Source organism: Capricornis sumatraensis, chromosome 14, assembly GCF_032405125.1.
Source record: "Capricornis sumatraensis isolate serow.1 chromosome 14, serow.2, whole genome shotgun sequence".
NCBI classification, from domain to species: domain Eukaryota; kingdom Metazoa; phylum Chordata; class Mammalia; order Artiodactyla; family Bovidae; genus Capricornis; species Capricornis sumatraensis.
This window is the reverse complement of record NC_091082.1, coordinates 52,372,397-52,399,660: the sequence shown is the minus strand read 5'-3', so window position 1 is coordinate 52,399,660 and position 27,264 is coordinate 52,372,397. Positions and strand designations below refer to the sequence as shown.

At 54.3% G+C, this 27,264-nt stretch overlaps 1 protein-coding gene across 4 annotated transcripts in view; it reads right to left on the bottom strand.

Annotated features, from left to right (window-relative positions):
* Positions 1-3,727: 3,727 nt before the first annotated feature.
* The window catches only part of RERE (arginine-glutamic acid dipeptide repeats), a 263,855-nt gene continuing 240,318 nt past the window's right edge, over positions 3,728-27,264 (bottom strand). For all 4 annotated transcript variants that reach the window (XM_068986550.1, XM_068986551.1, XM_068986552.1 and 1 more), the window contains 11 exons: positions 14,732-14,894; positions 13,761-13,853; positions 13,074-13,273; positions 12,197-12,358; positions 11,725-11,838; positions 10,170-11,485; positions 9,860-10,082; positions 8,897-9,617; positions 7,270-7,416; positions 6,633-6,813; positions 3,728-6,339 (listed from right to left, as the gene is read on the bottom strand). In XM_068986550.1, coding sequence (XP_068842651.1) covers positions 6,306-6,339; positions 6,633-6,813; positions 7,270-7,416; positions 8,897-9,617; positions 9,860-10,082; positions 10,170-11,485; positions 11,725-11,838; positions 12,197-12,358; positions 13,074-13,273; positions 13,761-13,853; positions 14,732-14,894 — 3,354 coding nt within the window. In that variant the 3' untranslated portion in view covers positions 3,728-6,305. The remainder of the gene's footprint in view (positions 6,340-6,632; positions 6,814-7,269; positions 7,417-8,896; positions 9,618-9,859; positions 10,083-10,169; positions 11,486-11,724; positions 11,839-12,196; positions 12,359-13,073; positions 13,274-13,760; positions 13,854-14,731; positions 14,895-27,264) is intronic.

The following is a 27,264-nucleotide window of genomic DNA, read 5'->3' as shown; positions in this document are numbered from 1 at the left end:
TAAGGTGGGAACCTCCAGGAGCCGATGCCCCCACTGAACGCCCATCCTGCCCTCAGACTTGACCCACCCACCAGTGCCCACCAGTGCCTGCTTATGGACCTGAATGGACCAACTTCTTGCAGGTGTTGAGGTCCTTCGCCATGGGGCTTCTCGCCATCCTTCCATCAGTGGACACCACTAACTGGCTGAGCCCTTCCTGGTGCACCTGGGCAGACCCTTCTCCCTCTGCTGTGCACACCAGGTAGGGAGGGACGTGGCCACTCACCGTTATACCTGCTGCACTGGGGCCAGGCTACTTGCACCCTCAGCGCATGGTGTGGGGGACACACAGGACACACCAACCACAAGCAGCCTCTGAGGAGAGTCTGGTCTATGGGCAGCTGTGCCCATCATGTTGCTCTGACCAGTTAGGGCCAGTTGGGTCGGGGGTGCGGGGTTGGCGGACCCAGAAGGACAGTGCCTGCGCTTTGGAGGCACTGCCACCTGGTGGCAGGACCAGGTGTGGCAATGAAGACCGAGTTTCTTTATCTACTTGGGAGTTACGACCTGCAGCAGAGGCTGTGCAATGAACAAGGGGAGCGGAGGGGGCCTGGGAGTGACAAGCAGTGGTCGGGTGCCCAGAAGAAACCAGCCGGTAAACAGTCTGCCAGCCTCAGGGATCACCCCTGGGCCAACAGGGGCTGCTAAGAAGTGCCTCGAAGTGCTGTTTTTAATCTCATTCCCCACACTGGCTGTCCACACTGGAGGGGTTCACCAGAGACCCCTGATGTAAAGCAGATGCCCCCTTCTCACCCAAACCCAGTGAATTATGTAAACCAGGACTGGAGCTGGAGAGGCTGAGAGATCCCGGAGCAGGCACAGCTGGGGCAGGGGTAGCAGTGGGTTCAGCTCCCGGATGGGGCTGAAGTTCCTTCCAGCTGCTCATCTGTGCCCACAATTCAGCAGCACATTTGGCCGGTGCACCAAGGAAACTTCTCTGAGGGGCCTGTTTGTTCATCCAGCAAACAGAATGAAAGAAGCCAGCACCTCCCTCTGCTGAAACCTGGTCCAGGAACGAGGCATCTGGGTAGGGGGAAGCGGGACACCTGTGCACGCACAGGGTTGAGTCAGGGGGTTGCAGGGGACTCAGGCCAAGAGGAAACAGTTACACAGGAAGGGAAGCTCGCTGGGGCAACTGGAACCCAGCAATGACTCAGGGAAGAAAAGGACCCCTAGGATTCTGAGCCCTCAATGAGGGCAGGCGAGTCCCAGGGGAAAGCCTGCACTGCTCCATCCACAGTGGCAACTGCAGCCCTGCCAGACCCAAGCCTGAACTGCAGGACCCCAGAGACGGCTCACTGGCTCCTGCAGCCTCAGAGCCCAACTGGGCAGCCACATTCGCTGGCTACCTCCCCACAGGCTCATCTGGCTGTCCCTCCCTGGGAGGGGGCAGGGAGGCCAAGGGCCCCGGTCCCTCAGGGTGCCCACAGATCTGTGGGAGGACCTGCTCAGGGCTCCAGTGCAGGGCAGATGGTGCACTGGTCTCAGAGCCCATCAGCTTGATCCAGGCTTCTGGGTAACCGGTCCTGTTTTGGTCCCATAGCTCTGAGTCCAGGAACACACCTGCACCAACTGGGTCAGCCAGGAGAGGCTGACGGTGGGAACAGGGGTCTCTGCTGGTGCCCTCACACCACCCTGGGTCTCCCCGTGTGGGCAGAGCAGGGACTGCAAGGCCTGAGGTTGTCAAAGGGCTCCCGGCTGGGATGCGGGTCCCTGACACTCAGCGGCTGTTCACAGACACCATTGCACAGCTGTGCTTCCAGCCCTGGCATTCGATGTCTGCCTGGGAGGTCGCAGCCGATCTCTTTGCTGTACCTCCTGGTCCTGCACATAAGTGACTCTGATTTATGTAAATCCAGGTGATGCCTAAATAATGTGCCCCATACACATGAGCTTACTCCGGACCTGTATCTACATGGCAGCCATGCATCCGGCCCTGCCAAGAGCCACTTTCCTAGCTGTGGGGAACCAGAGGGGCTGCTGAGCCACAGCGCCCAGGTCAAGGGGCCACCCACAGGGTTGAACAGGAAGAACACCTGGGGCCAGGTGGTCTGGGCAGCCGCAGAGTGGAGACCCTGGCTGGGGGCACAGTTGTGAGACGTGAGACCCTTCCTCTCAGGCTCACAAATCCAGCAGGCTCGTCTGTTGCAGGACCCTCTGCCTCAGGACAGGTACATGGCCAGATGGGGACACTGGCCATCGGCACCCACATCTGGCAAACTGTTACAGCCTGCGCAGCTTTGATGAGGGTCTTTTTTGCGGCATCAATCTGTATCTCCATTCACAGACATGTCTTATCATTCAACCTTCCTGAAACTTCCACTTCATAAATCTGTGACTACTAAACACTTCAGTTTCATGAAAAGCACCATCTAGATGAGAGACTGGCAAAGACAGCACCCAGATTCCACCTACTCCCCACTCCGCCCACCCCATCTTCTCATCCACAACCCAGAACCACAGTCGTGAGTGGTGGTGTGTTAGTCGTTCAGTTGACTCTTGGCAACCCCACAGGCTATAGTCCGCCAGGCTCCTCTGTCCATGGAATTCTTCAGGCAAGAGAATACTTGAGTGAGTTGCGATTCCCTCCTCCAGAGGATCTTCCCAACCCAGGGATCAAACCCAGGTCTCCTACACTGCAGAATTTTTACCATCTGAGACACCAGCGATCCTGCTTGAGGGCAATTTACTAACGAGAAGCGCTCCAGGTTGCTCTTGCTCATCATTGCGACCAGATCCCAGATAAAAGGTGAGTGTACAATTTCCAGAGACAGTCTTGAAACTTCAGGAAACCACACTCTGGTCTCTTGAAAAATCACAGGCTGAACCCACCCTGGTGACTGCTGCACCCTGGAGGCCACACATACTCTCTGCAGGCCACCTGGAGTGTTTGTTGGCAGCAGGAGGCTAAGATCCCCCATCAGGTCCTGATGCACTGTCGACCAGCAGGGCACCTGCAGCAGCTGAAGGTGGGATGGGGGCACCGGCAGGTGTCGGGGGTACAGATGGAGAGGGGACAAGACAGGAGGAGTGGCCAGAGCCGGAAGCAACTGTCCTGGGTGGTGGCTCAGACATATACGGTCCGTGGAATTCTCCAGGCCGGAATACTGGAGTGGGTAGACTTTCCCTTCTCCAGGGGATCTTCCCAACCCAGGGATCAAACCCAGGTCTCCTGCATTGCAGGTGGAATCTTTACCAGCTGAGACACAAGGGAAGCCCAAGAATCCTGGAGTGGGTAGCCTATCCCTTCTCCAGCAGATCTTCCCGAACCAGGAGAGCCAGGGTCTCCTGCGTTGTAGGTGGATTCTTTACCAACTGAGTTATCAAGGTGCCCACAAATTAGAGGTGTGGGGTGAAAGGCAGGGGGAGGAGCTAAGAGAGAGTACAGTGGTTCCAAGGCCATCACCTTTCACCCCCAACACAGGGCCTGTTCTGCCTGGGGAGTCACTGAAGGTCCCAAGTGTCCCATCAGCAGGTTGAAGCCTCCCCCAAGGGCAGTGTGCCCACTGGAGACCCTTTGTCCCAGAGAGTAAGCCAGTGTGCTGGCAACACCGAGAACCCAACCATCCCTCTGCCCCCTCCCCACCCTGGGAGCCCCAGGGCAGGACAAACTGCCGACCCCTGCCCACCCCAGAAATGATACAGCAGCCGCTGTAGTGTAGCTTTTTATTTATGTCCACAAATATTTCAAAAAAATTACAAAATACTCAAATGGAGAGAACACAGAAGTCACAATTTCTGGGTGTCTACTGTTTACACTGTGTTATCTCATGGCAAACTACTCATATATACATTCAGCTTCAAGATATATATAAACGTAGCAAATCAGAATGTACACTCCGCTCTGCTGCTGCCGCAGTGAAGCTCGACCTCGACGACAGTGAACAAGATACACGTGAAACACGGAAACGCAAAACTCAACTCCCAACCAAGGCAGGAAACCCAAACGGAAACCAGGGGGTTGGGCTTCAAAGACACCGCGAAGGTCTGGGGCCTCCTACACACACTGGAGTTGACCAGTGAGGGTTTCAGGCTGTGGGTTTTTAAATGGAAGAATCTCAGTGCTTCACCTGGGGATGTGAGGAGAAAACCAAAACCAAATGAGAAAACGCCTTCAGACGGTTTTCAAATACAGACTCCCAAGTACTTCACTCTCTCTTCTTTGGAAAAATGGACGATAGAGAGAGGAGATCAAGAAGGTGTAAGCAAACAGTAGGCATCATGGTCTACCAAAAGGGAGGAGAGGAAGGGTGGGCAGGCGGGGGTGTCTGTGCTGGAGCCAGGAGCAGCAGGAAGGGGCCTGGCTCAGAGGCGTGGAGCCTGAAGCACTGAGCCCGCCACCATGGCACATTGCTAGCCTTGGTGACATGACTGCTCCTGGCCAATTGGCCATGAAAGTGATGACCAAGTTTCCATCTGAGCCTGCATCTCCTCAAGGAGCTAAGGTTAAGGCAGAAATGGAATGAGAGAAAAGCCAAAGAAAAAAATCTACTACTACAAACATTTTCAACAGACCAAACCACCCCTTACCTGTCCCAAATGAAACTGAACATGGTTTAACAGACGCTGGAAATGCCGTCACCACAGGTCTGAATCCAGAACCTGAATCTGAGCTAATACCTGCTGGTTTCTAGGTCAAAGTGCCAGCCTCTTGTCCCAGCTCTCTGTGGTCTGGGACATGCTTCATGTCCACTGACCCCAGGTGGGATTCCTGCTCTCCTTTCACTCTTGGCTGGGACCCCTGCACATCATGGCAGAAAAGGCCCTCAAGGGTCTGAGAGAGGCAGAAAGTTTCATCAAGAGGTGCATAACGGCCCCCCAGTGTCCTCAACCTCTGTTGTGGAGAAAGGGCATCACGTGGGCACCTTGGAGAGCAGAGGCAGGCTCGGGGCTTCCTGTCCCTTCGGAGGGGGCCCCACGTGGAGCCTGCTTCCCACTCTATGTCCGCGACCCCTGTCCTGCTTCTGTGAGGCAGAGCGGGACACCAAGTGTGGTGATACAAGGATGCAACACAGGACTGCCACCCACAACTGGGACACCTCCCGGAGGCCCTGACCCCAAAGCAGCCTCTGAACAGGGAAAAGATGGCCCGGCCTCCCCACAAGGAGATCCGAATGACCACACACACCAGAAAGCAGGCTTCTGACAGATCCTTTGGCAAGCACATGTGCTTAGTGAGAATTGTTTTCTTCAATTTTCTAGGATGTTTATGAAATAGTCCAAATATTGGTGGGAGGGGGAAGCAGTTCATCCAGACCAATCAAATGCGCATGTACAGAAATCTACAAGGAAATCTACAAGGAAATCTACAAGCAGACACACAGGAACATGTGCTTTCGCGCCTGCAGAGACAGAACGGGGGACACTCAACTCCTGCGCTCCTGGTGCACAGCGAGTCGGCTGAGCTCACCGCGGTCTGCACCGCTGGCAAAGCAGCAGCCAGGAACAGACAGGAGCGAGAACCAAAGCAGCAACACAAAGAAACGGCTTGTAATGTTGTCCCTGCAAACCCCTGGCTGCTCCCAAACCTAGCCCCTAGCCTCCTCTGCCCCTTTGTAACTAGTAACGCCCATCTGTTCCCTTTAATTAAAGGGATAATTATATATAACTTTTTATTAAAAAATCAACTCTGTATTCTGTCAATAGCTGGTAGGAATTCACAATTAGTGACATGGCTGGAAAAAATAGATCAGAATAGTAGTTCTTGGAAGGGAAAAAAAAAAAGACTGTTCTAAAATTATTTATTTACAGACGTAAAAAGCCATGCACAGAACCTCCTCAAATTATGAAGATCTCCTACAATGTATTAAAATAAAAGATTTTTTAAAAATTATAGCTCTTGGATTCCAAACTCAGATGCTGCAGACCGTGTGGGTTCTGGGACACACGCAACTGAGTGTGTCTGCACGCACTAAAGGGTGTGAGCTGGGATCTAGCACCTACTGAGAAAAATCAAGGAAGGAAAAGAAAGCTAAAGCCAAACCCCAAGACTGCAGGGGCACTTTCTGGGTGTTCAGTCCAGTCCAGGACTCACTAAGTTTCTGGGGGACTGTCATGCAGGGAGACCCAAACCAGTCTCAAGGAATCCTCTCTACAAACGAACACTATGTATGCTGATACATTTTTAGTTGTGGGGTTTTTAAATATATAAAGAAATCTTTAGAAGATATTCTTTTTGCTTTTAGAGCTCCTATTGTATGTAAAAAGTCCTGTTTCTCTCCCCCAAGAATTGGGGTTTCCACAGCCAACGTTAACAAATAAATAACTTATAACTGCTTGTCACCTTCTTTCTTCAGTCGACTAGAAAGAGAAGGAAAAAAAAAAAAGGAAAAGTCATAGGTATCAGGCCTGGGCAGGCCTGCAGCTGGAGGGTCTGGATGCCTGAGTAGCCGCAACACTGCTGACCCCCTCTCCACCCCGCACCCTCTGCCCCCACCGCCAAGACCCTTAGGAGTCCCCTGACTGGCAGGAAAACAGCCTGGCACTTGTTGATATGGGGTGGGGAGCAGGGTGAGTGCAGCTGGGCTGGGGCGGGGGTTGGGGACCCACAGGTGGAGGGGCCTGGCCTCCCCCGCAGCCCCTCCCCGCCTCACCTGTAATAATCCTCCTGACTGGGCAGGTGGCCACCATGCATGTGGGGGTGTCCGTGCAGCCACTGCTGCTCCATGGCCAGTCTCTGCAGCTCAGCCGACTGGGCGTGCATGGCCTGCAGCTGGTGGGCCGCCGACATAGGGGGTGGGATGGCCCCAGGCAGGTCTCGGGGGTAGGGGGTGCCTGCCAAACACCAAACAGCCTCTGTTATAGCAAGGCCAAGGCAGTGGCCAGGATGAGGCTGCCAAGGAGGTCAGGTCAGGAGAGAGCCTCCCGAGGGGAGGATCAAGAGGTCACCTACTGGGCAGGGACCAGCAGAGCAGAGCTTTTGGGGAGAAAGAAGTGCGGTGCCTGCACAACACCCCCAACTCCCTTGGGGCCCCTCCTCCTCAGCCTACTGCTTGGCCATCACAGAGGCCTGCCCTCAGCCCTCCTACTCCCTCTGGGCTTCTGCTGTGCATTTACAGCCTCACTCCCAGCTCCCCGGGGGCAGGGGTCTGCCCGCCCAGCTCCCAGGTATTTCCCCCCCCACACAGGAGAGGCCTGTGCTGGACACACAGTAAATGCATGAACGGGACATCAGACCAGACCCCTGACCCAGCCCTCCCTGGCCCCCTCCTTCCCCAGGCGTCTTCTTACCAAACACTGGGTGACGGAGCATCTCGTGCTCATGGGGGGGCTGTCCAAGCAGAGGGTTGGGGAGGGTGCCAGGAGGGTAGGGAAAGCGCGCCAGGTGAGGGCCAGCGGTCAGGGGGTCGACCAGCGGGTGAACAGGGCCTGCTGAACCTAGAAAAAGGGGCAGAAGCACAGGGCTCGGGAGCCGCTCGCCCTCCTCGGTGGTATTCACAGCAACTTCCTCCTCTCCACAGCTGGCTTCTGGTCACTAGGCCATAAATAACCCTGACCTGCTAACCCAGAGTGGCTGTCACCCTCCCCGACCCCCAACACCTGCACGGAGATGCAGAAAGTGAGAGTGAAGAGCTGACAACGTCTTTCTTCCCCAGTCTCCTCAGCAGCCCCAATCTCATTTTGGCAAGGACCCTGGATCTGCAGTGCCCCAGAGTCAACTGCCACTGCCCCAGCCCCGTCCTGGGCCTGTGAGATCCACTGCCCCAAGCTGCCTCCCTGGCTCTTCACCCACAGGAACCAAAGCAAAGCAGGTGCTGCCTGACGGGGCTCAGAAAGCCCTGGCCTCTCCGAGTGACCCTCTCAGCACGTCGCCTGTCTATTCCCTGGAGTCACCCTCTCTGGCCCGGGGGCCTCTGCACCCACACTCTCTAGGCCTGAGGACGCTCCTTCCCCGGCTCCAACACCTCCCAGTTCTCTGCTCAGTCTTCCTCCAGAACACTAACTGCTCCTCACAAACTCAGACACATTTATCGACTGCCCCCAGATTTGGAAGGTGAACGTGGACAGGGGTGTCACCAGCTTCTACGGCTGTGCCGGGCACATTGCAGGTCCTCAGTAAACATTTGTCAGGTGAACGAACATGCTAAGAACACTCGCCTGTCCTCTTGCGGGACTGAGGCCCACCTGCTGCTAACCCCAGGGCTTAACCACAAACGTTCCTGGTGCTGGGACTACGGGGTGAATGTGACAGCTCCTGGTTCCCGTGTCAGGTAGGGCTGGGAACGTGTAGGAAACTGGAGGTTGCCCTCTTTCCCTCTGGGGCCCACCCTGTCCGTTGTCTCCCTCCCCGCTCAGAAGGGACCCAGGGGCCCCCACAGCAGGCCCTGACCTCCCACCCTGTCTGGCCAGTCTGCAGAGCCGCCCAGTGGGACACCAATTGTGCCGGTGTCAGCCTCAGACCAGCCTGCACCCCTGGCTGCCGACCAGTGGGCCTTCCAGAGCTCTTGCTCCTGAAGTGGACACGACTGGGCAGTGCTGGCCAGGTGATCCAGCTCAAAGCTGGCAGAAGCCCAAGCCCCGTTACCCGAGGGGGAGCAGAAAAGCTCTCACTGATGATAACCCCCAGCTTCCCCGGGTGTCCTAGTTGCCTCCATGTTGCCCCAAAGGCTCTGCCCTGCTCCTCCAGCCCTGTCTCTTGCTCCCAAGCAGCCCCAGTGAGCACAGGCCACCTTCTCCATCCCAGCCCCACTGCAGGCACAGGACTGAGAACCCAAGCTTCATCAGGAGTCGGCGAGCAGAGGGCTCCAGGTAACTCTGGAGCCAGGGGGCACGCTGGGTACCCCCACACATGCCAGGAGCTGCAAGCTCTGCTCTGGACAGCACCCCTCACCCCCGCAGACCCACGGCAGGCGCCCACCTTGGTGGAGGGGGTCCTGCTGGTGGAGGTGCAGGTGCGAGTGGATGTGGGAGTGCTGGTGGTGGTGCGGGGTCACGTTGAACATCTGCAGCCGGGCCAGGGGGTCGCTGGTCAGAGAGGCCATGCGCTCGGCGTGGATGCGCTCGGCCGCCAGTCTGTCCGGGTAGCTCATCTCTGGCCGCAGCTGGGGCCCGGCCAGGGCCAGTCTCTCCCTCTCCAGGGGGTTCAGGCCGGGATGGAAAGATGCAAAAGGGTGGGGGCCAGCGGCAGGGGGGATGGTGAGGGCACCGTGCCGGGCGAAGTGCTCCATGGGGTTGGCGGCCGGGTGCAGGGGGTCCAGCTCTGGGGGCTTCACCTCGAAGCCCGGCTTCATTCGCTCCCGCAGCTCCCGCTCCCGGAGCTCCCGCTCTCGGATCTCGCGTTCCCGCAGCTCCCGCTCACGGATGGTGGGGTCGACGTTGTAGAGGCCGGGCATGTGGTAGGCCAACAGCGGGTCGGTGGGGTTGAGGGGCACGTAGAAGGGGTGGTTGCGGTTGGTGGGTGACATGACGTGGGGCCGGGCGTACTCGCTCAGAGTCCGGAGGGCCGGCGTGTCGGGCCCAATGTAGGGGGGCACAGCCGCGATGGTGGTGGGCGGGGGCTCGAAGGAAGGCCGCATGTGGCCGGGACCGCCAAGTTGGGGGTCGCTGAGGCGGCCTTCATGTGCCGAGCTGGACGCCTTCTGCAAGAGTAAAGAGGCCGTGAGGGGCAGACGCCTGGCCCCTGGCCTAACCGACTGGGTCCCCCACCCTACCCCTGGTCCAGACCTGCCGTGACGGGGGACCGGGACCCAGAAGGGTCGGCATATCGCGGAAACAGAAGGCAGGCAGGTGGGTGCTGAGAGACAGCGAGGGGTGGCCCACTCAAGGCGGGCGCGGGGACCAGCCCTTGACGCCTGCGGAGCAGGCTGCCCTCCCGACTCACGGCCGCTCGCTCAGCCTCGCGCTCCCGTTCCCGCTCGCGTTCTCGCTCCTTCTCCTTCTCCTTCTCTCGCTCCCGCTCCTCTCGTGCCTTCTGCTCGGCCTCTCGTTTGGCCTTCTCGATAGCCTCCTCCCTCTTCTTGGCCAGTTTGGATCCAGCCAGAGGCATGAAGTACAGGTCGGTCCGTGCACACGAGTTGTAACCCCGGTCCAGGTGTTTGTAGAACCTACAAAAGGCCCAGTGTCACGCTGGGTCCCAGCAGAGGCCCCAGCTACCCCTGCCCTGGACACGCCTGGGTTCCCGGGACCTCTACCTGGCAGACTGGCTGGCGTGGCTGGGGGTGTCCACCACAGTGGGCTCAGGGGATGGGCTCCGAGGCGGAGGAGGGGGGCTCTCAGGCTCCTCAGCATCGTCCAGAGCCTCTTCCTTGATCTGGACGGTGGGGAGTGGGCAGGGTGCCCCTCCAGGTACGCTGCCTCCTGAAGAAACGGCACCAGAGCAGGGTGGCTGGGCCGAGGGGCCGGGTCCCGCCGGAGGAGTAGAGGTGGAGGGGCAAGTCGGAGGGGTGATGGGAGGGGGGCCCCCAGGGACAAAGGGGTGTTGCGCAAACGGGGGCTGAGGGGGCACCTGGTGGAGGCCTGTGGCAGGGTGGGAGGTGGCGGCGGGGGGCAGGCCCTGGCTCTGAGTCAGCACAGGGGGCTGTGCAGGGGATGAGGGCAGTGGCTGGCTCTGTGGCATGAGTTGCAGGGGCGGGGGGTGGGCTGAGGGGGGGTGGTGAGTGGACAGGGAGCTCAGGGGCTTCAGAGCAGGAGGGGGTGGGAGGTTGGCATTCATGGAGAAAGGAGAGGGCCCCGAGAGGTGAGGGGGGTGTTTGTGGGCCTGGGGCGCCGGCAGCTGAGGGATGGGCGTGGTGGGCGGGGGCTTGATGTGGGGCATGGCCAGGGGTGCTGGGGGCAGGGGCTGCTCCCGGGGGGGCTGCTGAGGCTGCAAGGCCGACTGAGGGGCAGGGGGCTGCAGGGAGGTGTGAGGGTGGGCTGCTGCCTGGGACACCTGGGGAGGGAGGCCAAAGGGCTGTGGGGGCCCTGGGTGCTGCAGCAGGGACCCAGCCTGGAGGCCATGAGGGCCAGGCGGGCCCTGACTGTGCAGGGGGGGCTGGGTGTGGGGTGGGCCGGTGGTCTGGCCGGCCGGGCCCGTCAGTGGCTGCAGCGGGGGGTGCGGTGAGGCCAGCCGCTGTGGGTGGAGAGCGGGCGCCTGTTGGATGTGGGCATGGGGAGCAGCAGCTGAGGGGGCCTGTGGCTGGGTGGGAGGCTGGGAGGCTGAGGGGGAGCCCTGTGAGGGGGCAGCGGGGGCGGCTGTGGGCCCCGGGGTGGGCAGCTGGGCAGTCCCTGGCAGGGCAGAGGAGGGGGCTGGGGCAGCCCCTCCAGGAGCCTGCAGGGCAGAGGGCTGCGTCGTCTGCTGGGCCGAGGAGTCCGAGTCACTCTCGTTGTCCTGGGGGCTGGGGATGCTGGGGGACGTGCTGCGATTGTCCTGGTCAATGTCTTTGGGGTCACTGCTGCCCTCATCGTTGACGCTGCGGCTGTCCGAGCTCTCCCCCTCGCCTTCGGACGGCGAGTTGGGCCGGCTGATCTCCTGGGGTCAGAGAAGGAAGATGGAAGGTCTAGGGGAGCCGGATACCCCCTGCCCCACCACATAGCGAGGTCTGGTTGAGGAGGCAGCAAGCAGGGACCACAGTTCCTGCCCTGACTTGGCCAGTCTTAGAGGTGCTCTAGGCCCCTCCCTGGGAGGCAGGACACGGCCACCGCCCAGGGGGCTTCTCAAGGGACAGGAGCTGCTGGGGGCAGTCAATGTGGTTCAGCCTCAAGCCTCACCTGGGTTTTTGTCTTCTTGGAGCTGGTCCTGTCGGCCTCTTCTGTATCCGAGGTCCCCTTTTCCCGCTGGCGCTTGGTGCTCTTAAGAGGGGATGTGGCTTCCTCCTTCACCTTCTGCAGTGGGAAAGCCCACGAGAGGCCTCAGGCCAAGGGAGGATGGCCCAGCAGCCTCAGGGAATGACAACCACTTGCTGACACCTGGACTCCCCCTACACCATGCTCTACCCCCAGAAACAAGAAAGCTCTGGAAGGGGCCAGTGGGGCCAGGAAGGAACAAGTATCTGGGGACAGGAACAGGTGGCCCCCATAGGTCTGTGCTGGGAATTACGTGGACCCCTTTTTCCAAGCCCCAGTCCGCAACCCCAGGTGAGGCCTTGCTGGTGCCTGCAAGGTTCCCTAAATGACTGAGGGACTCGGGGCAGCTGAGTGCAGACTCCAGCAGCCCCTCCCACCTGCCCTCCTGGCAGCTCACCTTGGCTGACTTCTTCACTGTCTCTGCTTTACTGTCGTTGCTGGAGGTGCTCGCCGCGCTGGGAGAGTTCCGGCCGCTGGAGCGGATGTCTTCACTGATGGGCGAGGCACGACCATCAGGGCTGGCTGGCTGCTTCTTCCGACCACTGCGCAGTGTAGACATCTGCCCACCCCAACCGGAGGCTGGTGAGACTCAACCCCAGTCCCCACATGGGCCACCTGGGCCCAGTTCCCAGGCAGGAGCCTCTAGAGTAGGTCAAATCCCAGCCCCTAGCAAACCATAGGCACCCCTGGCTGTCCCTCACTGCACAGGAGTCAACATGGAGTGCAGCAAGGAGGGGGTGAATGGGTGAGTTTACATGGAAAAGAGCAATTCTCAGCTTAAACTCAAAGCTCTCATCTCCTCCAGGGACTGTCCTGAATGACACAAGCTGGAAGTGGACAGGGCTGTCTGAGGGGCAGAGGTTGGCCTGAGTGATGTTATACCTGAGGTTGGCTTTAAGTCATTCCCCCTCTTCTGTCTGCTCCATGGAACTGCCTGCTCCTCCCACCAAACACACATGCACACTGGCCAATTTCACGTGATAGGATGGGAAGTGACCCAATGAGATGAGCTGTCAAATAATGCAGCTCAGCTCCTAAAACCCCTAGGCCTTGAGGACATTTCTGTAAGGCCACGGGGCTCAGAAGGGATGGGGGTACAGTGATTCATGCTGCTCCACCAGGTCCCCGAGGAGATGCAAGAGAGGAGAGAACCAAGGGCTCTCCCCCACAGGCCAGGCATGTCCCCTCCAGGGTCTGTTTCTCTGCCTGAAATGAAACACTCCCAGCTTCCTCCTGGCGGGAGACACGCGCAGGCTGCCTGGCCAGGGACTCACCGAGCCACGACTCCGCCGCGTCCTCATGCTATGCTTCCCGCTGAGCCCATCGTCTTCCTCTTTGACGGGCTTAAACATAAAGGGTGGGGGGTCCACGGGCTTCTCGATGGGGGGCAGCTCGCCGTACTTCTTGAAGTGGATGCGGCAGTCAGTGCACAGCAGGATGTTCTCCCGGCCCCCGTGGTGCCAGTCTTTGGAGGCTGGAGGAGAGAGGGGAGGCAGTGTGGCTGCCAACCTCAGACACTAACGTCTCAGGGTACAGACATCCAAGCAGAGAGGCCCTTCAGTGGGCTTGGCTGACCGTGGTACCACGAGGACCACGTGGCCCTGGCCTCAGCCGACACCTGTCACTCAACAGCTCGGGTGCTGCAGCCCTGCTTCTTCCTGGAAGGAGAGATCTCAGGACTGTCCACCACCCCACCTCATCTCAGGATGACCAGGCAGGAAGAGCTGGCACCAGGCTCCCCGGAAACACAGGTGCCTCTGCCCTGACCCGGAGCAAGTCTGTCCCAGCCCCTGGTCAGTGCTCCAGCCTGACTGCCAACAGGACAGTCTCCCACTTTCTAAGTAACCCTGAAGACAATGCAGATGTCAAGTCTCCAATCTGATTCCCCAGACCTTCAGAACCAGGAAGCGCCTGAGCCTGGCTGCTCCAGCGCAGGGCCCCCTCCCACCAGCCCCACTTACTGGTGCTGAAGCAGTGGCGGCAGGCGTAGCCTTTTAGCTCCTGCTCACTGTCCTCGCTGTCGAAGTCATCCTCACTGGCTGAACTCAGGTCCACTGGGCATGATGGGCACACAAAGGGGTGGGGGAGACACCATCATGCTGGGCCAAGACTGGACCCCCTGTTACCTCTGACCTGCCCCAGGCTCTGGGCCAACAGTCAGAGCGGCCCAGCAGGCTGGCTGGGGCAGTGCTTACAAAGGACCACTCTGGATTTCTCAGGGCCAGTCATCAGAATGAAGAACTCGTGTATGAGGGATGGTACCCAACAATCTGCTCTGTCATTCTGGTGGTCTGCTGTCACACCTCAATCCTGGAGAAGCTGGCACTGATGCCCACAGATGGTGGATCTTAACAGGGCGAGTGCATCCATGATGCCCTTCCTGACTTTCTGAGGGCCTTCCTCTCCATCAAGACTCAGTGCCCTCCAGGCCTACTGTTTCCCATTTGTGACCCTCAGGCTGAGTGCCCTGGGCCAAGACAGGATCACAAGCCATGAATCTAGTTTTCAAAGGTTAAGAAAGTGTGGGCTTCACTGTCAGACTGCAGATCACATGGGACCAAGAGGAGGACTTCAGAAAAGTAGGAGGAAGAAGAAAATGTTAAACTGATCGTATTGTGACCACAAGTGCAGTGCACTGTCTGCTAAGGGAGATCATCCTCCAAAGTTAAAAACCGCCTCAGGCCAAGGTCAAGGCCAGGACTTACAGACAATATTAAGTTTCAGAAAAGTCTATATGCACAAGTAGTTTGTAAAACTCTTAGATCAGGCTTTGCAACACATACACATGCATGCACATATACCACTGCCCCCGCCCCACCCCACCCCACCCCACCCCGGCCCCAACACAAGTTCTGCCAAGGACGGCTGTGAGAGCAGGTCCACCCAGAGCTGGGACATGGGAGCTTGTGGCGTGTGCAAAGCCCCCACTTACAGAATTCACTGGACGGGGGTCTGGAGGGCGTGTTGACGGGCGTGGATGCAGTACGGGTCTTGATCCTCCGGAACACGGCCTGCCTGCGGTGCCTGCGGTGGGCTCGGGAGCTGGCTGCTTCCGGGGTTTTCTTCCAGTAGTAATAGAAGGTGATCAGTTCTCCCTGCAGGAGAGAAGGGTTGGCTATGAGGCAGATGCACAGCCCTGGAGCAGAGGCTGCCTTTATCACAGCTGCCCTGGAGGCCTGGGCTCACTTGAGACACACCCTTGGAGCTGCCTGTGCAATGGGCCAGTGGGGCCTGTCTGCCAGCCCGTCAGAGAGTAACGTCTAGACATCAAGAACATTTATTCACTCAACAAGTATCTGCTGGGTGCCTACTATGAGCAGTTCTAAGCACTGGAAGTGCATCAATAAACCATCAACAGAAAGGAGAACTCCTGTCCTCCAGGTATGTGTATGTACGTGTGTGTGTATGCACAAGTGCACACAGGGAACATCTCTGCACAGCAAGTCAGTGAATCCACATGGGGAAACATGGAAATGCCCAGCCAGGGAGATCATTCCAGTTGAAGCAAACAACTGAGGTGGCAGGAACTGGGGCCAGGAGGGAGGTTGGGAAGAACAGAGCCCAAGCCCAGGAAGAGTGCTATACAGCCCCCCGGCCAGGCCCAATGACCACCCCGGACGAGCCAGCACAGGATGCTGATGGCGAAGCTGAGGCCTGGCAAAAAGACTGAGAGTGGATGCGGCACAGTGTGGCGCTGGGTAGAGAGCAGACACCACACGTCACAAGGTCGGTGTGTAAGGCCAAAGGAGCTCCTCTTTTCATGGAAGGCCCCGAAGAAATGGAGCCAAGACAGCTTTTAAAAACAAAGCCAGCCGAAATGAGTCCAAATGCAACTTTTTAATAAAGGGCACTTGTGGCCCTCCCAGCCTCAAGGGGCTCAACCATACGTTCACACACACACGTACACACATGCACGTACATGCAATATGTACATACCTACACACATGTACAGAATACACATGCGTACACATACTCGTACACACACGTGTGCACGCACATATACATACACACGGGGTTTGGGGGCAGCAATGGCAGTTGGCTGACAAAAGACCAGTATCTTGAGGGTCTTTGCTTTAAGAAAAAGTGTCTCTATTTAGAATTTAAAAATAGTTAAAACAGTCAGAGAGCCTCGATCACACTGATCTTCTCTAATTACATCACTACTCTGGAAAGTCAGTACCATATCTTGGGGTGTGTTCCTGAACGTGGGAGGGTCCCTATATCTGAGGGTTGGAGCTACTTGGCCAAGGTCCACTCCACCTCATGGAAGGCTCTCCGCTTTGTGAATGCAGGAGCCAAAATGGAGAAGCAAAGACTGTCCACCAGTGACCTGAGATCCAGCTGGAAAGACCCATGCTGAGGAGACTGAAAGAGATGAAGCAATGCAGGTACCACGTGACACATCCGTGACCAATGGATGCCCAGCCACACGCGGTTTCTCTGAAAACACCCCCAGGAGCAAATAAGCCACTCCCCATCCTCTTTCCAGTTCCACACAGGTACCTGAACAACACAGGACAATGTAGCAATTGCCCTTGAATTTCTTCCTTGTTTGCCTTCTACATGTTAGTAGAAGTTAGTCTACAAACACAGCCTCCAATGCCCCATACTGAGGGGAGCGTCCTGAGCCTCTGAGGTCCCGACCTAAGACACCTCCTGGCTCCTGCCTCTTACTTCCTACCTTCCTGACTTAGCCAGTCATTTATCTATACTGATCTTTTGCTGTTGGCTCACTGGAGGGCACAAACTCATAAATCCACTGTGATTAAGAGATCTGTGCTGACACCAGTGACCTGGTTCCGGTTTTCCTATAAGGAAACAGACCAGAAGCCAAGGCAGGTCACTGTCACCCTTCAAACACTGTCAGAGCTGCAGGTGCCTCATCAGTTCAGAAGGGCAGCTGGTGCAGTAAATCAAGCCCAGTCCCAGGGCTGGAAAGAAGAATGAGAAACCCAAAGGTTCCTATTCCTCCCACCTCTACCTTCAGTGGCAGTTGTTTCAGGGGCCCAGGGACAGGGCTGAGACTTGAGGGGAAATGGCAAGCTGCAAGAGGCAAAACAAAATAAAAATGGGAGAGAAACCTGGAGGGGAGGCAAGACCACCTCGTCTCTGCCACACCTCGGTCTGACCTGTAGGCTGTGAACAAGCCACCCTGACGGTTCTGGGCAGTCCTGGTCTGCAATTCACGGATACAAGGGATCATTTCTGTTCCTCAAACATGAAAGAGTTTCAAATGGTATTAAGAAATGGTATAACCTGCAGATTCAAACAGAAGCCAGAGTTCAGGCCCAACATCGGATGCCAGACAGAAAAGATTCAGGGAAAGCCCAGGTTCACAACCTGAAGCCTTCACTGGTCCTCCTCGGGTACGTGAGAAAGATCAGGACACACACACCTAACATTAAACTAAGTGTCAACTTCCGTCAACCTTAAGTAATAGCTCTTGAACAAGACAGATGCCATCCTCTGAGTATCAAAGATCAAAATGGACTGCGGTGGTAAAATGAAAGAATATCAATTTCCAAATTCAGGGAACACAGGGGAGTGACAAGAAATCTCATATACCACTATGGACATGTAAAATGGTAACATCACTTTGCGGAACTCTTTTGGCAGTTCTGAGAAAGCCAAATGGGCTTCCCTGGTGGCTGAGCCAGTAAAGAATCTGCCTGCAATGCGAGAGACCTGGGTTCAATCCATGGGTCAGGAAGACCCCCTGGAGAAAGGCATGGCAACTCACTCCAGTATTCTTGCCTGGAGACTCCCATGGAGAGAGGAGCCTGGCAGGCTAGTCCATGAGGTCACAAAGAGTCGGACAGGACTGAGCAACTAACACACAACATACAGAAGGCTGAACATGGACCACACGGCCTAGCAACTAATTTCACTCCTAGGTGTTTACCCCAAAGGAATACAAATATGTGTGCACACAAAGACTTTACACAAACATTCATAAAAACTTCACTCTTCAAAGCCCCCAACAATGCCTTAATGGGAGAAGGGACAAACATATTCTGGTACACCCACTCATGAGAATACTACTTGGCGGTAAAAAGGTAAAAACAACTGACAGCTACAACAAGCAGGCACATCTCAGACATCATGTTGAATGGCAGCAGCCCACACGGAAGGGCCCAGGCAGGATGAGTGGCTGTCTGCTGTCTGGTGCGTGAGGCGTGGGCGACTGCCCATAAAAGGACCTGAGGAGACCTTCTGGGTGATGAGGCTGTCCTACAAATTGACTGTGGTGTTATTACATGGACGTGTACAGTTGTCAAAACTCACTGGACCTGTGTCCTCTGAGTGCATTTTTATGATCCATATGGTATACACACCAGTAATACATCAGCAAGTTGACTGGAAAAAAAAAAATTCCAGACCAGGTTTTATTAGCTGCCTCTCATCCACTCTAATGTCTAGGAAGGGATTAAACATTGGAATGGAGCAAATCTAGGAGGATTAGAAGCAGCATACTGGTGACTGCATGGGTGGCTAGGTCTTGAGCACAAACAAAAGAGCATGCCGGGGAAAGCTCTGGTTCTACAAACAGGGAGTGAAGCAGCTCGAGGCCTCCCCAGGAATGAAGTCAATTGAACTTTAATCAAACATGCATAGCGTGTGCTGTGGAAACCCACTGCACATAAATTCAGGGAACAAAAGCTGCTGCAGAAATCAATAGCTTACTGAAACATTAACACAGGCAATCATTGATCAAAAGGCAGCTCCACAAAGGCAGCCTTGCAAATTAGCTCCTGCTTGTGCTTGCAAGCAAACACAGAGGCACAAATGTTGTCGACATGAATGGCCCGTAATGATCATTTTGTCCCCAGTGCTCTCAGCTCATCTCACAACAAGGCCTCACAGTCAACATGCCTCTCATCTCAGGGCAGTGGTTTAGTGCCTGGGCAAAGAAGCAGAGGGGTGAAGTCATCTTCAGGGGTTCCGTCATGGCTGCAGCTCTTGCGGGAGGAGTGTTCATGGCCCAGGGCTATATTTTTAGCAGATTCTCTCGCCCTCTCCAACTCCCCTGCCTTTTCTGTTGCTGCAGGGGTGGGGTGGGGGGTATCCTACAAGTCAGATGCAGAAAGCCAATGGCAATGAGACATGTGGCCTTAGATTAAGGACTCACTTTCCTCCCTAAGCCAGGTTCCCATACAGCAGCTCTTCTCTGGGGGTTAGAAAACTAGCTGTATTAGGTCTTTCTGACTTTCCACCAAAAGAAAAACAAGGGGTGGGGGAGTGCCAGGCACAGAAGAGAAGGGAAGAAATAAGCTGCTCAGGGCAGCACTCTGGGTGGATCAGGGGCCTGGGGGAGAGAGAGAAACCAAGACACAGAAATGAGAGTTGGGCAGACAGACAGAGGCTCAGCCACAGGCGTGCCTATAACCCAGGCTCGGCCACTGGGAATCATGAGGAGGAATCATGGCTCCACTTCTGTGCTCTCCCCACACCCTATCCACTCCCCACCCCTCTAGGCAGGCTCCCCTCCCTGCGTTGCCCTGGGCAACCAGCTAAAGAGCAGGGCTAGGGTTGCTCAGTGGCATCTGTCTGCTCACCTCTCACAGGGAGCTTCTCGGGTATGAACCCACTTTAGGGAAGCAATGCTTTATCCGAGGGTGGGTGGGTGGGGGTGGGGAAGATGAGCCAGGAGACCTGTTCCAGGGCCCAAATGGATGCCACTGGATGTGGGCCATGGGCTGGAGTGGGAGCTGACAATCCTGCTGCTGGAGACCACCTTACCAGGTCAGTTTATCTGCAGGCGGTTGGTAAGCTGAAACACCGCCCATGAACCCAACTGCTGTTTCCTTTCCCTCATTCAGCCATCGCACTGCTAAGACAGGAGAGCCTGTACCTGTCCTGCACAATAAAAGGATAATCTCTTTTCTAAAGTAAGATGAGCTACCTGTATTCTCTGTAAGGGACCTTGGGGAAGCAGAAGTACAGACAGAAAGAGGAAGGTGCTGCAGGCACTGCCAGTATCGAAGATTCCTTCTCAGGGGGGATGTCTGTCTCCAAGACCATCAAGGAGCACGCTCCCCAGGCCCGGGGTCTCTCCCCCCTCAGCCCGGCACTAACTCCTCAGACACAGGCCCTCTGGGAGGCCGGTGCACAGGCTGAAAAAGGCAGTCATCTATTTTTCACCCCATTACTGAAGCTTAAGGGCACACCCCAGATTGAGTCCAGTTTGTTGTAATTATAACTAAATTATTACTGCTACAACCATCCACAGTCTCCACACCCAAAGGTGGTGGGAGAAGAGGTCCAGGGACCCTGGCTCAGAATCCAGGCTTGCCATCTGCAATCAGGTTCTCTCTTTACAAGCCAAGGAAGGCCTCAGTCTTTTATAAATAACCCTGGACATGCAGCACACCCTGCGCTCAGCTCAGGGTAGACAGTGTTCCTTTCTCTTCCACTCTCACAACATGGTTCCGTGAACCAGCAGAAAGAAACAATGCTGACCATTGGTCTTCTGTTATGCTGTGTTAAGGAGGGCCTTGGAAAACCAGTGTCCTCCTTTCCGTACATGCACGGAGGGGCAGGGCAGGTGCAGGAGACAAGAAGTAATCTAACCCAGGTCCCTGCACACTACTGAGAACCCAGTACCAGCCCTAGAAGGTGACCAGTAGTCAGTCAGTCAGTTCAGTCACTTAGTCGTGTCCAACTCTTTGCGACCCCATGAATCGCAGCACGCCAGGCCTCCCTGTCCATCACCAACTCCCAGAGTTCACCCAAACTCATGTGCATTGAGTCGGTGATGCCATTCAGCCATCTCATCCTCTGTCGTCCCCTTCTCTTCCGGCCCCCAATCCCTCCCAGCATCAGGGTCTTTTCCAATGAATCAACTCTTCGCATGAGGTGGCCAAAGTATTGGAGTTTCAGCCTTAGCATCAGTCCTTCCAATGAATACCCAGGACTGGTCTCCTTTACAATGGACTGGTTGGATCTCCTTGCAGTCCAAGGGACTCTCAAGAGTCTTCTCCAATACCGCAGTTCAAAAGCATCAATTCTTCAGCACTCAGCTTTCTTCACAGTTCAACTCTCACATCCATACATGACCACTGGAAAAACCATAGCCTTGACTAGATGGTCCTTTGTTGGCAAAGTAATTTCTCTGCTTTTGAATATGCTATCTAGGTTGGTCATAACTTTCCTTCCAAGGAGTAAGCGTCTTTTAATTTCATGGCTGCAATCACCATCTGCAGTGATTTTGGGTGCCCAGTAGAGCCACCCACAAATGCCCTTCTGCTGTGAACAGAAAGGAATTTCCTCTTTACTGAAGTTTTAACACTGCCTACTAAGAAGTGGGGGGAGCAGAAGAGATGGGGTGGGGAGGCAGGCCTGGAAGCTGCTCGTGAGAAGGGCATTAAAATACAGCCTTTTTCTGAGGCCATTTTACAGGCCCTCCAGGCCCACAGTCGGCGTGGTGGGACAGGGGCCACGAAACAGCAAGTGACCTTCACATGCCATGGACACACCCCACTGCAGGGGTCAGACAGTAAACATTTAGAAGTTCTCTTCTTTCTCTAAGACCTACTAGTAACCGTTGGGATGCTAAGTAAGTATTTTAACTTGAGTACACAGAGAGTGTGCAGATAAGTGATCGGTACAGAAAGCCTCAAGTCAATATGCCAACGGACAGTGAGAAGCAGAGCGGGCAGGGTTACTTTGCTAAAATTTCTGTTTGGAGAATGCCCTTCAGTCATGGTCTGGCTAGTTCTTTGGAGGTCCAGGTAAAAAGGGTGAAGAAACTCACTATTTACTTTCTGGACAGAAACAGAGAGATATAAAGCTTAAAGGGATTAAAAAAAAAGAAAAGGTGTGTTTTTGCAAGGAGAAGGTCCAGGAAGCAGCGAGTGGTGATGAAACAAGGCCCCAAGCCCAGTGGGGGCAGGAGGAAAAGGAGACACACACAGCACAGAGCTGCTTCTATGCTTCGGTCCCCAGCCCAGGGCCCCAGGAAGTGACAGGGAGGCCACTGGAGCTGGGGCCAGGGAGCCTGCCTGGGACGCATCCTCTGGGAAGAGCTGCTCTAACCCCTTTGATTTCCATGGCCACCTCTGCCTGTGAATTACAGCTGCACTGTTTCTTGGCAAAAATGACGGATTGATCCGAGGGTAGTGAAACAAGTCAGTAGAACTTCCTGGCACAGACTCCCATGCAGGTCACTCTTCTCTTGCTCCTTGAGGACCCCAGGACTGGACCTGATGATAGAACAGCTGAGGTGAGAGCCGGGCACGGGGTCTGACCATCCACTGAGCGCAGGGGGTAGCTGCTCTTAGCGATCTCTCTCCAGCAGGCAACTGCTTGTCTTCCAGCAATGAGTCTGATAATTAAAGCAATGCTCTCCTGGTTTCTTCTTTTGCTAACCAACCAGATCCCCTCATCCCCGAAGGAGCCCCGACACCGTCAGCCTGCTAGCCTGCTGATGGTTATTTCCGCCTCTGTGGTCTCGGGGTACATTCAGAAGGAAGATGACAGGCTCGAAGATGCAGCAGAACCACAGCCACCTGACTGCATGGCCACACTGAGGAAGACCCACGCCTGGGGCAGGCTCCCGACCCTCCATACCCATACCCACTGCAGCTCCTCTCCTGGAGACAAAGGGAAGGGAGGAAAGGGAAGACTCTTAGAAGTCTGTGAAGGTCTCCTAGGTTTAGCCGGTTATAATGATGAGACCACACAGAGACACTCAGAGACACTCCTGAACCAGGCACTCTCACTGCCCTTGTTGTAAATCCCAACTGTGCAGGGTAAAGGGGAGGAAAAATCTTTTTTTCTTTCCTTTTAAAACAATCACCACCACTACATTTGAACACTGTGAAGGAAAGGGGACAGGCCAAGGTTAAACTCAAAACCATATGAGATTGCCTAAGCTCTGTGCTGCTTCAGCTGCGCACCTGGCCACCTGTGACCCCATCTCTGGTCCCACACCGTCCCTCGGAAGCTCAGATCTGAGGCCCTGAGCTGGCCTGGCCCCTCCCACACAGAGACCAGGCCAGTCCTCTCAAAGCACAGCCCTCATCTTGCCAACCTCCGCCTCCAAATCACCAAAGGCGCCTCAAGGCCTGCAGGGAACCACCCATCTACTTCGCCGCCTCCTCCAGCCCTTCCCTCTGTCCCCAGAAGACAGTGTGCGCGCTCTCTGGCCTGCACTGAACGTGACGGCCAGCTCACAGCTCCTCCGTGCTCTCCTTCACAGACAGGATGCAGCCCCGTGAGCCCTCACTACTCTGTTCTCTTGATGTCTGTCCGAGCCCTCCTCACCACTCGGGGCTCTAGCCTTCACAGACGTCGTCCCACTCCTCTGTCCTGTACTCGTGGGCTCTCCCTTGGGCTGCAGCCACGAACGAGCCTGTCCAGCTGCCAAGTCTATGTCCACCCCATCTGCAGGCCCACCCCAGAGTCCGGGGCACCATCTCAAACATAATGAGTGTTCAAAAAACACCTGACGGAATGAGTATTTTCTGAGAACTAAAATTTACCTGAACACTAAAAGCATAAAACTTCAGAGAAATGGAAGCAACATTGCCAGCTTTTGAGAAATGGATGCAAGATTGCTAACATTTTATTTTCCCAGGTAAGGTCATTAAAAGTAACTACCTGATCTCAACATTATTTCACAAAAGAAATGACATTTTATCTTTTCTAAAAAGTATAAGACAGACAATCTCTAAACTAGAGGTCCTTAATTTGATAGGTAGTGTTAACATGAACCGACTACAGTGTTCCTGCTTTTCATTTCCCACGGTCCAATGAAGACAGAATCCTCGCACCTGTGCAGTTGCTTCCAATTGGCTGCTCTTGGGTAGGTATCACAGCTGGCGGGAGGGCACGCTTAGGAACCCAGTGCCTCCACTTCCTCACCAGTGGCTTTATCCACAAACCAACTCACCACCCTTTTACTGGGCTGTTGAATCTACAATAACAATGGTTAGGCACTACAAACAGGCACTTTCCATACCTTCATATGTTTAGTCGTCATAGTACCCTAATATAGTCATCATCCCTGCTTTATAAATAAGATGACAAGCCCCAAAATGATCATAGCTTCAGTCGGCAGCCCTGGGGGTCTTCACTCCAGAGTCTTATGCTCTTAATCAGTCTGCTATGAACTAAGGGGAAATAATCTTTTTTTGAAGTCTGAGGCTTGAATTTGGGTTATCTTTTTTATCTAAAGAGCTCAGTTCAATAGTATCTCAAACCCATTAACTGGACCCTGGGTAGTGGTAGCTGAAGAGCACAGAAGAGCACTATGCATCCCTGAGCACAACGGGCAGCCAGCCTTCCTACCCCAGCACCCATGAATTACAAAACCACACCTGCCTGAAGCGATTCTTGGGGGACCAAGATCAGAGACACACGTGGCAGGCACCTGTGCACAAGCCCAGAGAAGTACTGCCTTCCCACACATTCCGAGAATAGACTCCAGTTCTTGGAAGTCTTGTCCCTGGATCTTCCAGGGACAAGACAGGATGGAGGCCATGGGTATGAGCACCCTTCCAGACCTGCTCGCCACACATGGGCCACCCAGTGGCTCCTGCTCAGAAGCCCTTGGCCACTTCAAGCTCTAGGCTACAAATGTCATAGACATGTGCCAAGCAAGGGGTCGCCACATGCCACTTCATCATAAAGTCCTTCCTGGTCTCTTCCTCTAGGAGGAAGTCTGAGTTTAGATCAGGTTGGGGCCGTCAAAGTGCTGCACTAAATATGCCAGCAAATATGCAAGACTCAGCAGTGGCCACAGGACTGGAAAAGGTCAGTTTTCATTGCAATCCCAAAGAAAGGCAATGCCAAAGAATGCTCAAACTACTGCACAATTGCACTCATCTCACACGCTAGTAAAGTAATGCTCAAAATTACTTCTCAAAGCCAGGTTTCAGCAATACGTGAACCGTGAACTTCCTGACGTTCAAACTGGTTTTAGAAAAGGCAGAGGAACCAGAGATCAAATTGCCAACATCCACTGGATCATCAAAAGAGCAAGAGAGTTCCAGAAAAACATCTTATTTCTGCTTTCTTGACTATGCCAAAGCCTTTGACTGTGTGGATCACAATAAACTGTGGAAAATTCTGAAAGAGATGGGAATACCAGACCACCTGACCTGCCTCTTGAGAAACCAGTATGCAGGTCAGGAAGCAACAGTTAGAACTGGACATGGAACAACAGACTGGTTCCAAATAGGAAAAGGAGTACATCAAGGCTGTATATTGTCACCCTGCTTATTTAACTTCTATGCAGAGTACATCATGAGAAATGCTGGGCTGGAAGAAGCACAAGCTGGAATCAAGACCGCTGGGAGAAATATCAATAACCTCAGATATGCAGATGACACTACCCTTATGGCAGAAAGTGTAGAGGAACTAAAAAACCTCTTGATGACAGTGAAAGAGGAGAGTGGAAAATGTTGGCTTAAAGCTCAACATTCAGAAAACGAAGATCATGGCACCTGGTCCCATCACTTCATGGGAAATAGACGGGGAAACAGTGGAAACAGTCAGACTTCATTTTTTGGGGCTCCAAAATCACTGCAGATGGTGACTGCAGCCATGAAATTAAAAGACGCTTACTCCTTGGAAGGAAAGTTATGACCAACCTAGATGGCATATTCAAAAGCAGAGACATTACTTTGCCAACAAAGGTCCGTCTAGTCAAGGCTATGATTTTTCCTGTGATCATGTTTGGATGTGAGAGTTGGACTGTGAAGAAAGCTGAGCACCGAAGAACTGATGCTTTTGAACTGTGGTGTTGGAGAATACTCTTGAGTCCCTTGGACTGCAAGGAGATCCAACCAGTCCATTCTGAAGGAGATCAACCCTGGGATTTCTTTGGAAGGACTGATGCTGAGGCTGAAACTCCAGTACTTTGGCCACCTCATGCGAAGAGTTGACTCATTGGAAAAGACTGATGCTGGGAGGGCTTGGGGGCAGGAGGAGAAGGGGACAACAGAGGATGAGATGGCTGGATGGCATCACCGACTCAATGGACGTGAGTTTGAGTGAACTCTGGGAGTTGGTGATGGACAGGGAGGCCTGGCATGCTGCAATTCATGGGGTTGCAAAGAGTCAGACACGACTGAGCGACTGAACTGAACTGAACTGGGGCCCTTCTGCACATGTAACAAAACATCTTTCAAAATGAGCTTCGGCTAAAGTGTCTAAGTAAAGCAGTGAACCAGCTCCAGCTAGAAGCATCTAAGTAAGGCAGCGACAACCTCCAATGGCACTCAAAATCACGGATGTGACTCACGGCTCCTGGATGGACCCCCTGAACCTCCACACTGTGGCTGCTCCTCTCCAAGCAGCTCCATTAGGAAAATCTATCTATTAGGCTTCCCTGGTGGCTCAGTGGTAAAGAGTCTTCCTGCCAAAGCAGGGGATATGAGTTTGATCCCTTGTCCAAGAAGACCCCACATGCCATAGGACAACTACCGAGCCTTCGTGCTGCAACTACTGAAGCCTGAGTGCCCTAAAGCCTGTGCTTGCAACAAGAGAAGCAGAGAATAGCCCCTGCTTGCCGCAGAAAGCCCTGAAGCAGCAAGGAAGACCCAACACAGCCAAAAAACTACATAAATAATTTTTAATGTATCTATTTACATAAATAACTTTTAATGTATTTATTTATTAGGCTGTACCCTGTCTTAGTTGAGGCATGTGGGACATAGTTCCCCAAGCAGAGACAGAACCCAGGCCTCTGGCATAGGGAGCATGGAGTCTTAGCCACTGGACCACCAGGTAGTCCCAAATAAGTAATGTTTTAATGTAGTTTTTTTTTTTTTTTTAAGTTATCTATCAACTGAGCAAGAGGCATAAGGTACTGCCACTTAACAAAACACAGTAACAAAAAATAACAGATCTGAAGACACAGATCAAGACCATCACCAATTGGTCTAAACTCCAGACTGAACCAAAGGGCTCCTGGCCATGTGTGGGCCCCACACTAGCCCCTGGCACAAAAGCCAGGTAGTCCTAACGCAGCCACATGATGGGCCTTCACTTCACACAGACCCCCAACAAAACTGCCCACTGAGGGGGAGGAGGCATGCTTTATTTTTGGTTTTACTGTTTGTTAACATTTTAAATATAATACCGTCAATACCAGGAATCTCGTTTTCTCTGTAAAACCTGAAGAATTCATTCACTGAAATCAGTTTTCTTTCCCACAAGCTGAATACTTCATTATTTCCTGAATTTATTTTATTGGAGTTCAGCAACAGGGCAAGTGGGATTTCACCGCCATTGGTTCTATCACCGCATCATCCTTCTTAATGTTTTCTAGTTCCTGTAACAAAACCACAGTTCTGCCAGCAAAGGGAGAGAGAGAAGAGTGAGGGGGAAAAGAGAATGCCATAAAACTGTTAAAACCGCCATTCTCCATCTCGTAAACATTTTTCTATTTATTGGCCTTTCATTGTGTGTGCAATCTTATTATCCCTGCACAGTATCAAAGTGACACCCATCAGGGTC